At 39.9% G+C, this 14,497-nt stretch overlaps 1 protein-coding gene across 6 annotated transcripts in view; it reads right to left on the reverse strand.

Moving 5' to 3' along the window:
- Nucleotides 1–574: 574 nt before the first annotated feature.
- The window catches only part of LOC306771595 (suppressor of tumorigenicity 7 protein homolog), a 65,043-nt gene continuing 51,120 nt past the window's right edge, over nt 575–14,497 (reverse strand). For 4 of the 6 annotated variants that reach the window (XM_079260822.1, XM_079260820.1, XM_079260825.1 and 1 more), the window contains 2 exons: nt 13,065–13,207; nt 575–982 (listed from right to left, as the gene is read on the reverse strand). In XM_079260822.1, coding sequence (XP_079116948.1) covers nt 887–982; nt 13,065–13,207 — 239 coding nt within the window. In that variant the 3' untranslated portion in view covers nt 575–886. The remainder of the gene's footprint in view (nt 983–13,064; nt 13,208–14,497) is intronic. The other 2 variants (XM_079260824.1, XM_079260821.1) reach the window with 1 other exon arrangement.

A 14,497-nucleotide genomic window follows, 5' to 3' on the forward strand; every position in this document is an offset into this window, starting at 1 on the left:
AGTTTAAAAATCACTCCAACAGAGCAGCGTTGGGATGTGGTGGAACAGCAAATTCTCATCATGGATGTGAAGCTGACAAATCTGCAGCAACAGGATGATGCCATCAAGTCAATATGGAGCAAAACTCTGAGTAATGTTTCCAACACGTTGAGTCTGTGCCGCTGTGGACGGAGACAGAAGTGAACGAAAAGAGGTTCATCCTGGTATTGAAGTTCTTGGGGACTATGATTTAAATTAAAAATGATTGTTTTAGAACTAAATTTTTGATATTTAGCATTAACAAAGACTGCGAACTTTTCATCTTCGCTTCCTGACCAACAGAAGTTATACGTTTTATTCTGAATTTGTAGCTTTTCTCAACTCTTCCCGTCACTCGCGTCAACATGTTCAGCGTCCCACAGAAATTCTTTTTTGTCTTCATTCCACCTGATGAGAAACAGCCTCATGTTCAGACGTTGTTCAGCTGAATTAAAATGGCAAGAAGAAGCTGACTTGCATCAATACACAAAAAGTCCTTTATTTTTTTTTTCCTTTTCACTTTTTTTTACTGATGGCAACTGATCATCTTTTTTTGTACAACAAAAAAAGACAAAAAAAAAAAAAAAAGACAAAAAAAAAAAACAAAACCGCTTTAAATTATTGAAAACCCCCAAAACGCAAACATATCAGTCAGAAACATCTGGATGTCACTGTTCTGCCTTCTGTTTGTTTTTCCTCCTGCTCTCTTCGTACGCACTGTTCGGTTTGAACTCTGTGATCTTGGCACGGCGTTGTGTCCGCCTGGTCCAACGCAGCCATTTCGGTTTCAGTTCAGATGTTTATGTCTACGTGGAGGTCTGTTCTTAGTGCTGGTCCTGGGTCAGGTTCTGGTCCAGTTTGTTGGGGGTCAGATGCGAGTGAGTTGGTGCCAGAGGCTGGACGGCAGGATGCTCTCCACCTTCTCCATGATGAAGTTCAGAGGAGCAAACAGCGTGCTGAGGAACTGAAGAAAAACAGAGAAAAACAAATCAAAAATATAATTTACAGAAAACTTTAGAAAGTTCTGGATTATAAGAACTACTTTCACACATCCATCACATTTCAAATCAATCAAACAAAATCAACAAATGACCAAACTGTTCCACTGTTTCTGGGAGGATTATCTGATAAAATATTGATAACATGTTTTTGAAGAAACAAGGATCAGCCTCAGACGAGACACTGCGAGCTGCCGGCTGATGAAAATCCTTCCATCTCTCACTTGTTGCTGTCAGTTTCAGAGTTTACATTTATGCTAATTTACTCCAATAAAACATTTTTAAACACTTCCATTAAAGCATAAATTACAAGTTCTATTAATGTTTTTATGCATTCATGATAGCAAAGAATTGCAGTTTTATTTATTTTTCCCCACTCAGCGTCACAACTTCATCCATTATGGCAGGGGTGTCCAAAGCCGGCCCACCTGCTGTCCTGCAGGTGATCCATGTATCCCTGTTCCAACACACCTGGCTTCCAATAAATGGAAATAACAGCCAATGAAATTTGGCACAATCTCTAATTTGAATCAAGTGTGTTGGAGCATAAATACATTGAAAACCAGCAGAAGAGTGGCCCTCGAGAACTGGAGCTGGACACCCCGGATTTATGGTAAATAGAGCTCTAACAGAGGCGATGACTCTTTGATAGTTACATATATAAAGGTACCTGTTAGATAAAATACATTTGAGATTAAAATATTTGGGTTAATTTTAGATGTGTCACAATGTGGTATGCAGGTGTGTGTTAAAGTTAATGTGTGAATTTGTTTGATGTTTCTCAAACACAAAAGATGCCAAAACTTTCCAGGTTAATCTGAGGCTGTGTCTCTGCATCTTTAGGATCAAGTTATGTAAAAAAAACTTACGGTACACACTCCTTATTATGCACAAAAAGCTCAAAACTTGTGCAAATATAAAAGCCTGATCATACACAAACATGGAGTATCTTGCTAAAACTTTCTGAATCTGCAACAGCTGTCCAGAAACAAAAGCCTGCCAGTCTGGCATTGTTTACACAGGTGCGCCGCTGGAAACACTTTGCGTGTCACTAAAACTGAGATGCATTTCATTCCAAATTGCCAAGATAAGACACGTCAGTAATTTCCACAAGCAGAGCCACTAACACAGCAGGGTGGAGGTGTGGGTGGAGCCACAATGAGAGGACAAAACGCTCCATTTGGAAGAAACCAACAGGACAGCGCACAGGTGTGCACACATGTAGGCATTCATGTATGTGTGTGTTAGTTCAAATTTGTGTGCTGCTTGTAAGAAAAACTCCACTTCTGGATCAGGTGCTTGTCAACATAAGTGTCCTAGCATGTATGTGTGTGTGTTAATGCAGACTGTGTGCTCCTTGCAGACAGCCTATCCACATCTGGAGCTCTTTGTTGTACATCTGCGTTGGCTCTTCCTCTTTCCCCACGGTCCTCTGCCCAGGCTTGGTCACGGTCAGCATGCTTTACGGCCTCCATCAATGCTGGAGCTGCTGGAGTATACGCCTCGGCATGCCGCGCTATAACTAGCCCCATCAGAGGAGCTCCAGCCAGAGAAGCTGTGATCAAAAGTTTTCTCCTGGTTTCCGTCTGCACCAGACAGGCTGTACCTAGCCGGGAGGTAGGATAACACACTTAGGCCTACATCTCGTCCTGTTGTTGGAAGAGGCAACTGTTGGAATATGCGGCTCAGAGTCACAACTGTTCCAGCATTGATGAGTACGAGGAAAGCTCCGGGTCTTTATCCAGGATTCCTTGCAGCCTTGACCCCAATGACAAAGGACAGGCTTGAATCAAATTGTAAAACAAGCCGGAAACGAGGGTTGGTGAAACCCGGCTCAGTGAAACCTTCCACCTTGGTGACAGGAGTGTATATGCAAACAAACGGGTTCGACTGCTACTCTGGCCCTACGGGCTGCGATAGCTGGAAAACGGGACCAGATGGAGTCACATCCAATCGTCTGGTGAGGGCAAAGCTAGCGTGGGGTAACGGCCAGATTCTGGTGCTTTCCAAATCCCACAAAGCATGAAAAAAGTGGAAATCTTGGTTCAGTGGCAAAAATAATGAATAAGTTTTTTAAGTTGAATTCTGAGGCTTTGTAGTTTTTAAAGGTCATACATACATTTAACCTCCAAAATCCAACAAAAACTTTAACATAGAGGTTGTTGAGCCTGAGACCAAAAAACTGGACGTGGAATCCAACATGCTGGCCTTTCAGCGACTCGTAAAGCTACAGGAAGAACTGGGCCGCATTGCCATCATAGACAATCAATTACGTCAAGGTCAGATTGGAAGTTTTCCTTCAGTCTAATGAATATTAACAACAGTCAGTACTAATTACTAGGGGTGGGAAAATCTAATCGAAAAATCGAAAATCGGTATTTTTATGCTTTACATTTTTTAAATAATTTTTTTTTTTTTCAAATAAATAAAAATAATCCATTATAACATTTTTTTTTTCATTTTTATTGTTTTTATTGACCTTTTTACCAGTCTTCTTGGGAATTAAAGCAGCAGAATGATGATCTGGCTACTGTGTTTTTTTCATAATTGGGGGAAAAAAAAAAAAAAAAAAAAAGATGAGTTTTGTACATTTTTTTTGTTTTTAATCTACAAAAATCAGCAATATCAAAGAACAGTGAGAATCACAATTTAAATCGAATCGGGACTGAAGCATATCGTCACAGCCCTACTAAATACTGTTACTATCTGTTCTTGTTTAGCCTCTCAAACACAACGGGAAAATCACATTTCCAGCAAAATAAATCTGGATCATCAAGAAATGTACGTTTCTCATTTTCAATCCTTAAAACAAATCAGAGATATATTTCTAATAAATACTGCAAATACTGTTTAAGCTTTGTCTGTTAAATTCATGGAAACACAAACCCTCCATTTCCACTTCTTCTCCAAGCTGTTCACTACTGCTATTGGCAACAACCTATAATAAGCAGGTGGATATGGTAGAAAGGGGGAGAGGGGGGCAGCAGGGAGCCGATAGGGGCTCCACCTGAGCAACATGAAGCTCAGTGAGCTTCCAGCATCGTCAGATGGCAGGTAGAAGCTGGGAGAGGGTTGGTGGAGGGGCATGTACCTGCCTGGCAGCTGGAAGCTTGATGTCTGCCTCACGCATCGCATCACACAACTCTGTGCTTCAAAGAGCAGAAAGGTGTTTGTTGTGTTGAACTGAGTGGGCGTCAGCCAGAAATCAACCTGAGATGCACCTTTATCTTCATCACTGTCTAACGTCTACAGATATCATGTGGCTTTATTTTCATCATTCACATAATTCCCATCTGAATAGATAAGAGAACAACTGAAATGAAAGAAGATAAAAGACTGGAATGATGTAAGAAAAAAACAACTCATGAGAAGCACTTTGTGATATCCATCTTGTAAGGCTCTATACAGATTAACATTTACTATATCAGATAACTGGAGGAAAACATCCATCAGATATTCATCTTATTAACATCAAACATTTAAAAAGGAGGAGCTAATTTCATCTGCAAACACTCACTGTGGATTTTATTGATTAGCTGTCTGGGGGTGGAGCTAGAGGGGTTGGCAAAATCTGGCTCAACACCCCTGGTGATTTGACACATAGCTGTAGGAGGACAGAAATGTCTCTCCAGACCTGCAGGAATCACCACTGTCCCTAAACCAGTTAAGACCTATTTACACTTGACGCAGTAGATGGACGGACAGTTTCGTTCATTTCCTGCATTGGTTACACGTGTAATTTGGGGGATTTTGAAGGACCTTTGCAGGCAGTGTTGAGTTGTATTGCTGATGTGCAACTGGCAAAAAGAGACATAGAGAAACAGAAAGACCACGCAGAAACTGATAAATGAAAAGCCCCTGAAGAAGACTGAGAAGTTGAGGACAGCCAAAAACTTGATGGTTTTATTGTTTTTACTACTTCTGGTGGTTTTTTATGGACTACTGTAAACGCCTTCATAGCAGTAAATTGCCGCTACCAACTGCTGTCAAAAAAATGGAAGTGAACTAGTGAACCAGTGGATGAAGAGACTTTACTATGAAAACGTAAAAGATGCTTGGAAGTGGCATCACAGTGAAAAGGTTGCTGGTTCAAGTCTTGGCTGAGGGAGGTTTGAACAATGGCCTTTCTGTGTGGAGTTTGCATGTTCTCCCCACAACCCATGTACGCGCATGTTCTCTCCAGGTACTCAAGAAGTGGCCTCCCTGTGACCCTTAACTGGACTAAGCAGAGTAAAAAAAAAATGAATGAATGAATGAATGAATGACTGCTTGGAGGTATAGAAGCAGCAATGTATGAAAACGTTTAAAACAGACGTCCTGATATAAGAACAGAAGTGCTTTTGTTATTAGTCATCTTTTGCAGAGGTAGTGTAAATAGTAATGCTATCAGTCTATTAGCCTGATGTTAGCATGAAGCTACGTAACGGTGCTAATCTAGTTATAACCCTGGACTGATGCCACAAACTCTTTAATAGTAGCTGAAGACATTTCCCATGAACAAGCTTTTAACTGTGCGTTTTTATTTTTACTGGTTTTTTTCTTTGTCTTGCTGTGAAGCACTTTTTGATCATCTGTGAAAAGTGCTATATAAATAAATTAGACTAAATTCAATCAATCAGTAAATATCACTTCGTCACCTGAAGTTAATCATAATTTCCACACTGAAGCTGAAAATAAACTACAAAGACGCTTGATGTTACTTGTGCTGACTAAGCTAGAGCTTTGTGATCCAGTTTATTTTAAAATGGCATAGCAATGCTGCTGGTTGACTTAAGTAAGCTACGGCATGACAAAGTGGAGAAATATATCCTGTAACAAATCTGATTGATAGGAATAATTACCGCGTTATTTTAATTATCGATTCCGCTCCTCGCTGGAGGATGTGCTGCATCAAGGTTTACTGAAGGAGAAGACCAGACAAACAACGAAGAAGAAAACTGGTTTATCTATTGGTTTAATGCAGAACAAAATTTGGTTTCCGCCAACTAACAACGAAACATGGAGCTTCAGCAGATCCTAGCCCAGCTCAGCCTGAGAGATCGATTGTTAATGATATGATTTAGTTTTCATTGATCATTTTTATGTGTACATCCCCTTGTAAAGCACTTTGGCTGGTCGTTAAATGTGCTATATAAATAAAGCTGACGTTGACTGTTTGTGTCTAGAGGAGTCAGCTGAAGTGGTCCTGGCATCTAGCATTGTGGGTTATGCGTAACAAAGTAATAAACTAATGCATTATAGCAATATAAGCTTTTTTTTGGCAGCAAAGTGAGGTACCTTACTGTGTTACCCATGTTTGTCTGTATATGAAGTTCTGATCCGTTTGTAGAATTACCTTACCATGCCGACATAAAGATTGATTAGACTGAGGTAACTACTGGTTTTCTATTTCTAGACTTCTCAGACTAAAACAAGACAGTTTATAACTCAGTTTTTATTCTACTGGAATTCTTTTATTTCTTTACAGATCATTGGAAGGAAACTTGTGTTTTATCAGCTGATGAGTCTGATGGATCAGCTGCTGTGTGAAAACATTCCTGTATCAGAGATCTGAAAAGCTGATGGCGGACGAGATCCTTCCATGAAACAGTTGACCGAACTAATTCCCATAATTTATGAGGTATTGATGAGGACTTCAGCATAACGAACCTCATCACAGCTTCCTTTAATCTGTTTGTGGATTTTTACAGTGAGACGTTTCTTCCTGTGACACCACATTTCTACATGGTGTACGCTCCATATATCTTTGTGGTAAATTAGGAAACAGGAAAGCGAAGGAAGTGGTGTTACCTGCCAAATGCAAAAACTAGTAAAGTGCATCACAATTTACAGAGGTAGCTAGTAACTAATTACTTTTTATGTTTAGTAAATACCCCCAACACTGTGGCATCAGATTGGGATGTATCCTAGGTTGCCTTCCCTTGGAGGTTTTCTGGGCACGTCCTACTGGGAGGAGACCAGGGCAGACCCAAAATCTGCTGAAGAGATGATCTATCCCTTCTGGCCTCGGAATGCCTTGAGATCCCTGAGCAGGAGCTGGAGAGCGCTGCTGGCGAGGGAGGTCTGTGTCTCCGCCCTTAACCTGCTGTCTCCGCTTTCACATTCATCACAGATCTTCAACGCCACGCGTCTCTTAGGTTATACCTTCAGTTTCTGATGTCTGTTTCATCAGTGAGCAGGTTTGCTGAGCAGTGACACACCATAAGGCAAACACGCTCACCGAGGGTCAAAAAAAGATTTTATATTAAAAAAAAAAGAAGAGAAATTTTTAGCTTTACAGAATATTTGTATTAGTTTCAGCCAGTCAGTCAGAATAAAGAAGGTGAAAGCGATTGTAAGCACCACGCGGACACCAGCAGAAACGGTTATGTAGCCAGATCTCATGAGTGCATCGCCATGCCCCGTCCTGATATCAGTCCTCATCGTTCAAGTCTGTTTGAATGTGATGATTTACTGGTAGTTGTCCTGGGGCCTTAAAATGGTCCAACTCAGATTAAACCAGAAGGAAAATTGGGTTTCTAAGAGTGGGGGAAACCTAAGAGCAGCCCGTATACAGAGCAGAAGGCATGAATGAACAGATCGACAGCTGTGAAAATGGTGTGACTGATCTGCTGTGGCCCTCAGGAACCAGTCCCAACCCAACACCTCAACTGATCTGCAGCCACATGTCTGACAGCAGCTCCACCAGCATCATGAATGAATACAGACTGAGGGAACTTCTCACAGCAGAGTTCAGCTTAGGTTACTTTATCAGATTTGCAGCCTGACAGATCAAGTCGTCCACCGTCACAGAAAACCAAATCCCAGCCAGGAGTGGATTTAGACATTTTGAGGCCAAATATCCTGCAAAAGGACCCTTCACTTCCCTTATTTTACAACTTTTATCAAATAGCTGAAAGTTATTCTCAAACTTGACCCGTTAATCAGCCATTAAACTAAAAATTAATTTCAGGAGAGCAGTAAATCTTCCTAGACTTTCTTTTTAGCACTTTGCCACCAGAACAAAGACCCAAGTTGGACTTATACCCTTGTGGTGTTTGCGTACCACAGTAGCTGATGCTGATGATATGCCCTCTCGCACTCGAGCGTAGGCTTACAGTTTTTATTTTGTTGTCTCTCTTCTGCGGTTACTTCATAATTTCAGCGAGAAGCTCCACAAATCCGAAGACACGTAATCACATACCAAATAATCACAAAGGAGTACTTCCATTTAATCACATTGCATACGGGGTGAACATCATGTCTGGAAGAGATGTGCGTCAAACTTCCACAGAGAAAAAAACAGAAAAGTCTCTATGGACCTACATGAAGCAAACAGCGGAGATGCTGTAACTGACCTAACTCAGACGGAGTGGGAATATAAATCCATCTTTACTGGTCCATTAAACCCCGTTTCCATCGAGTCTGGGTTGGGAGGGGATGCTTTGGTTCAGGCAACCCTGATCTCTGTTGTTTTCTCAGCTAACTGTATGCTTAGCTGCTAGACAGCAGGCAAGCCAGATAGTGATAGATGTGTCAGCTACATAAAGCATGATGTCATAGCCGTGTAAAAGCATCCTTTAAGAACAACGAAGAACACGACACAGAAAGGAAGGATAAGGAACATCCTGCAGTGTACCCTTTCTTCATGGCACGTGCCTTCAAACAACAATAAATCCATCATGTATCTAAACCTGCTGCTTTGTTCTTATTGCCAAGTCGCACATAAAGTCATGATGACTTCAAGAGAAATGTGTACCAATTCAATTCAATTCAATTCAACTATTTATATAGCGTCAAATCACGGCAATGCCATCTCAAGATGCTTTACAGACAGAGGGGAAACCATAATGAAGGCCAATTCATAACAGCCTATATAAGGAAACCAACAGATTGAGTTGAGTCCAACTCAATCTCCCATCCTGAGCAAGCACACTGGCAACAGTGGGAAGGAAAAAACTCCCTTTTAACAGGAAGGAAACCTCCGGCAGAACCCGGCTGAGGACAGGCAGCCATCTGCCTCTGCTGTGTGGGGGGAAGAGGACAGAAAGACAACAGACAACAGGAACTGCTACTCCCGGCCAGGGAGACCTGCTGAGACAGGAGACATACATGTTAATGATGCAACACTGTTATGGGAGGGAGTAAAAGAAAGAGATAAAGAGAAAAAGAAAGAAGCTCAGTATATCAGGAAATGTCCCTCAGCAGTCTAAACCTATAGCAGCATAACTAAGGGATGCTAACCATCCCTAGCTATAGGACTTATCAAAAAGATAAGTCTTCAGCCTAGTCTTAAAGGTGGGGAGGGTGTCTGCTTCCCTAACACTAACTGGGAGCTTATTCCATAAGAGAGGGGCCTGATAACCAAAGGCTCTGCCTCCTGCTCGGCTCTTTGAGACTCTAGGAACCACAAGTAAGCCTGCAGTCTGCGAACGAAGTACTCTGCTTGGTATATAAGGAACAATGAGGTCTTTGATATATAGTGGTGCCTGGTTGTGGAGGGCTTTATATGTAAGGAGAAGGATTTTAAATTCTATTCTAGATTCAACAGGCAGCCAATGAAGAGAGGCTAAAACTGGAGAAATATGATCTCTCATGCTGGTTCTGGTCAGGACTCTGGCTGCAGAATTCTGGATCAGCTGAAGGCTTTTCAGGGCATATTTAGGAGAGCCCAGTAACAGAGAGTTACAGTAATCTAGTCTCGAAGTAACAAAAGCGTGAACCAGTTTTTCTGCATCACTCTGAGACAGAATGTCCATAATTTTGGCTATATTACGTAAATGAAAGAAGGCTGTTTTAGTAACCTGCTTAATATGTGGGCCAAAGGACAGGTCAGGGTCAAATATTACTCCAAGGTTTCTCACTGTAGCACTGGAAGCTAAAGTAATGCCATCCAGGTTCATTACAAAACCGGAAAATTTAGCTCTGAGTTTTTCAGATCCAACGAGAATTACTTCAGTCTTATCTGAGTTTAAGAGCAGAAAATTTCTAGACATCCAAGTCTTTATGTCTATGAGACAATTTTGTAGCCTATTGGGCTGATTTGTTTCATCTGGTTTAAAGGATAAGTATAGTTGAGTATCATCTGCATAACAATGAAAGTTTATTCCATGCTGTCTAATAATTTTGCCTAAAGGGAGCATATATAGCGTGAAGAGTATTGGTCCAAGTACAGAACCTTGAGGAACTCCATGACTTACTGTAGTTTGGGAGGAGGACTTGTCATTTACATGAACGAACTGAAGTCTATCAGATAAATATGATTTAAACCAGCTTAACGCTGTACCTGTAATTCCAATCACCTGTTCTAGTCTTTGTAACAGAATGTTATGATCGACTGTATCAAATGCAGCACTAAGATCAAGCAAGATAAGTACGGACACAAGTCCTTTGTCTGAGGCCATAAGAAGGTCATTAGTAACTTTCACCAATGCTGTCTCAGTGCTATGATGAGCTCTAAATCCTGACTGAAACTCCTCGCATAAATTATTTCTGCTCAGGTGGGCATGTAGCTGAGCTGAAACTATTTTCTCCAGAATTTTGGACATAAACGGGAGGTTAGATATAGGTCTATAATTTGCTATCACCTCTGGATCCAGAGATTGCTTTTTAAGCTTCATTACAGAAGTTTTAAATGATTGTGGTACATATCCTGTCACTAAAGACATATTGATAAGATTTAGTAGTGATGTATTAATTAAAGGGAAAATGTCCTTAAAGAGGCTCGTTGGGAGAGGGTCTAAGATACAGGTGGATGGTTTAGATGAAGCTATTATTTTAGTTAATTCAGAGGGTTGGACAGGACAGAAACTATTTAGACACAAGTCAGATCCTGGTTCTAAGGATGCTTCGGAGACCACAACAGGCTCAACATTATAGGTAGAAGGAAGAGTATTGTGAATTTGATCTCTAATAGTGTCAATTTTATTCCTGAAAAAATACATGAAATCATCACAGCTAAGTGAGAAAGGAATACATGGCTCCACAGCGCTCCGGCTCCTAGTAAGCCTAGCTACAGTGCTGAAAAGAAACCGAGGGTTGTTTTTGTTTTCCTCTATCAATGATGAATAATAAGCTGTTCTTGCCGTACGTAAGGCTTTTTTGTATACGATTAAACTTACTTTCCAGGTTAAGTGAGACTCCTCTAGTCCTGATGAACGCCATCTGTTTTCCAAACGCCTTGACACCTGTTTTAGAGCTCGAAGCTGGGAATTAAACCAGGGAGCCTTCATAATCTTACCTAATTTCTTCTTCTTTAGGGGAGCAACATTATCCAAGGTTGTACGCATTGAAGCTGTTATAGTATCAGCATGTTGATCAATCTGAGCAGGAGTAAGGCTTAAAGGGGGACTCTCAGTCATGCTAACACATGGTAGATGTGAAAAAATTGATTCAATTGATTGTTTAAATTTTGTAATATTATTGTCTGATAAACATCTACTATAGTAGAATTTATTTTTGGTCAGTGAGTAATCAAATAAAGTGAATTCAAAGGTTAATAAGAAGTGATCGGACAAGACAGGGTTTTGAGGAAATACTTTGAGCTTATCAGTCTCAATACCATATGTTAGAATCTGTCCCGTAGACCCCTCGGTACAAACAAGACTTAAGGTCTGTACTGGAAATCAAAGCGTAGTCTTGGATACTTGTAGTTTTCTCAGCTTGTGTTGTATCCATGTTAGCGACGTTTCAAAAAAGATTTTATTTCATTTACTGAACTCTTCACTTGGTTTTCAAACAATAATTGCTGTTTATAAATCTGCACCTCTATTAATGTTTCTAAAAATGCATTTTTAGAAACATTTTTTAAGGGCATCTTTGCATTGCTCAGTAGCGCTTGAGTCATGGAAAGTGGATAAATCAGCTCCGATATGGTCTTCTGTTCATCATTTTAACATTTCCCTTCAAGTTTAGATGCTTTTTGAGTATAGAATAAAGTTGCTGTGGTAAGTTGGTCCAACGTGATTGGTGACCTTTGTCTAATGTTGAAGTCTGCTTTTTGTAACAACCAATAATGTAATAACAGTCCATTATATAATTATTTTGGCCATAGTAAACACCAATAACCTTTTAATGTTTGCGCTAATAAAACATAAAGGAGTGATAAAATTTTCTCAACTTTCTTTTTTATTCCTTTTGGACAATAATGATGAAAATAAATGTGTTTAACTTATGGTTAGATAACTGTAAATGATGTTGTAACAATTGTTAAATGATCAAAACTTAAAACCTTATGATAAAACAAAATGTTTTGGCCTTTATTTGCCTCATGCAGGTTTATTTCCACCATTTAAAAAAAAAAATAAATAAAATCCACTATAGTCACTAAAAACAATGCTTAACCAAATGGTAGATCAGACAGTTAAAGGGTGAAGTAAAATACTTTATAACTTGCTCATAATGTACTCATATGCATTTTTGCTGAGAAAACTGCACAAAAATGGATTAAAAACACCCTAAAAACTAGTATTTCTGAAAAATGCCTTATATATTACATTTTCATCTGCAGTTGTATCATCTTCAAATGATTTTTTCATACTTGTCCAAATAAACAATGAGAACTAAATCTTCCCTTCATGCATTCAGTTTGTTTATGACAAGCAGCAGCGAAGGCGTTTTAAACTGAAGTTTTTAAGTTATATTTGTCATTACATATCAAGATATTGCAAAAGAAAATGTTTCAAACTGGGACAATGTTAATGAAATGAACTAAAACGTTATAAAACTTCCCCACTCGAGTAAAAGTTCAGTTTTATATTTGGATAAAAAGTTTTATTGAGATTTCTACTTTTTTTTTTTAAAGGTAAGGTGTGTTTGAGACTGAAGGATGAGCAACTCCTCTAGTTCCAGTGTGAAGTTAGTCCACTGTGGGAGTGTAGGTGTGTGTGAGAGTGTGTGTTTTATCAGTCCTACAGGAGGCACATTAATCTGCTGAAAGTGTCTCATAGTGGAGGAATGATGCAGGGTTGACAGGGAGGTTAAGGAGAAACAGCACCTCCTGCTGGACGCTGTGAAATTAATGAGTTCAACTTTCAGAACCAAAAGGAAAGTAAATAAGAGTTTACTTACAGCTTTAGCAAACACTCCCATGAGTTCAGGGAACTGGTGTGTGAGCAGAGCCAGCATGGCGGTGAAGGAGCAGAGCCCGGCAGTGAAGAGGATAAAGAAGGGCAGCTCCTTCTTCGGGTAGACTGACACCTCATGGAACACTGCTTCCACGTGGGACACACACAAACACACCATGTTAGTGCAAAGTAAAATGTTACAATGTCTGCATTACTCATCATCAGTCTGACTGGCTGACAGCATCACCTCAACACAGACACCATGTCCGTTTTTCTTTTTAAACCTTCCCTCAGATCCCCTCACATGAACCAATAAATTGATTTATTCTATTTGACGATGAATAATCCTCCACGCGGAAAATGAGCTTCTTTTCTACCTCAACTTCACTACATCAAACATGATTTTTAATGAGGTAGATGAAGCCAAGGCTGCTGATAAAACCTGTTCAAAGGCTTCACGAGTTCCTGAAAAGATGGTTCTGGGTCTGAAGTTATTTCTGGATTGTCCAAATATCTTTATGAACCCATAAAACCCAAACAGAACCTATATAAGGCATAAATGGGAGAAGGAATTTCACTGATACATAACAGAGGATCCATAGACTAAATACTGTAAATATCAACAGGGGGAAAAAAAAAAAAGAAAGAAAGAAAGCTGGAAGTGACTTTCTCGGCTCTAAATAAACTTTTTGTTTAGTCAAAGATTTTTAAGCTCAGACAGTTTAATAGTGTTACTTTAATGTGACACTAGGTACGTTTCTGACTCATTTTAGTGGTAAAGCTGTGATTCACTTTACAGCACCTTCGCCTATCACAGCAGCTGGATATCAACCTGCTGGACATTTCAAGAGTGCACCATGGCTTAAAAAAAAAAGAGAAACCAGAAGAAGACATTGTTGTAGGATGAGAAGAAAAGAAAGAGAAAAAGGGCTGAGCAAGACATGAGATAAGACTCAACATCTGACTGACATTTGCTGGCTGGAGAGAGCTCAGAGAAGAGACCAGATACAATAAGGATGCAGAAACTTTGTTAGAGGGAGCATCGCTAAGAAAATCTGCTGAAATGTCACTAGTTTAGGTAAGCATGCAGACAATGGATGTAGACATGTCATGGAACAGTGTTTGTGGGAACTTTAGTGACATCACTGCAAGGAAAACATTGGTTTTATTGGTTCATCTGTCAAACTGCCCAGTATTTTACCATTTGAAGTTCAGCGTTAATTTAAAGCAGTGATCCTCACTGTTAATTCAACAAGAGCCACACTCAATATACTAAGACAAGAGGAGAGCCTCCACCCCACCAAAAAGTGTTGCCACGCTACGTATCCTGCTACGTTGCCAAATCAGTAACATTCAGCTTTTTAGCAAGGAATGGTTATCCTAAATATTGCACGGAGTAATGGCATTCTTATGCAACAGTATGTGGTGAAAATACAA

This window comes from Telmatherina bonti (genome assembly GCF_933228915.1).
Source record: "Telmatherina bonti genome assembly, chromosome: 2".
In the NCBI taxonomy this organism is placed as follows: Eukaryota; Metazoa; Chordata; class Actinopteri; order Atheriniformes; family Telmatherinidae; genus Telmatherina; species Telmatherina bonti.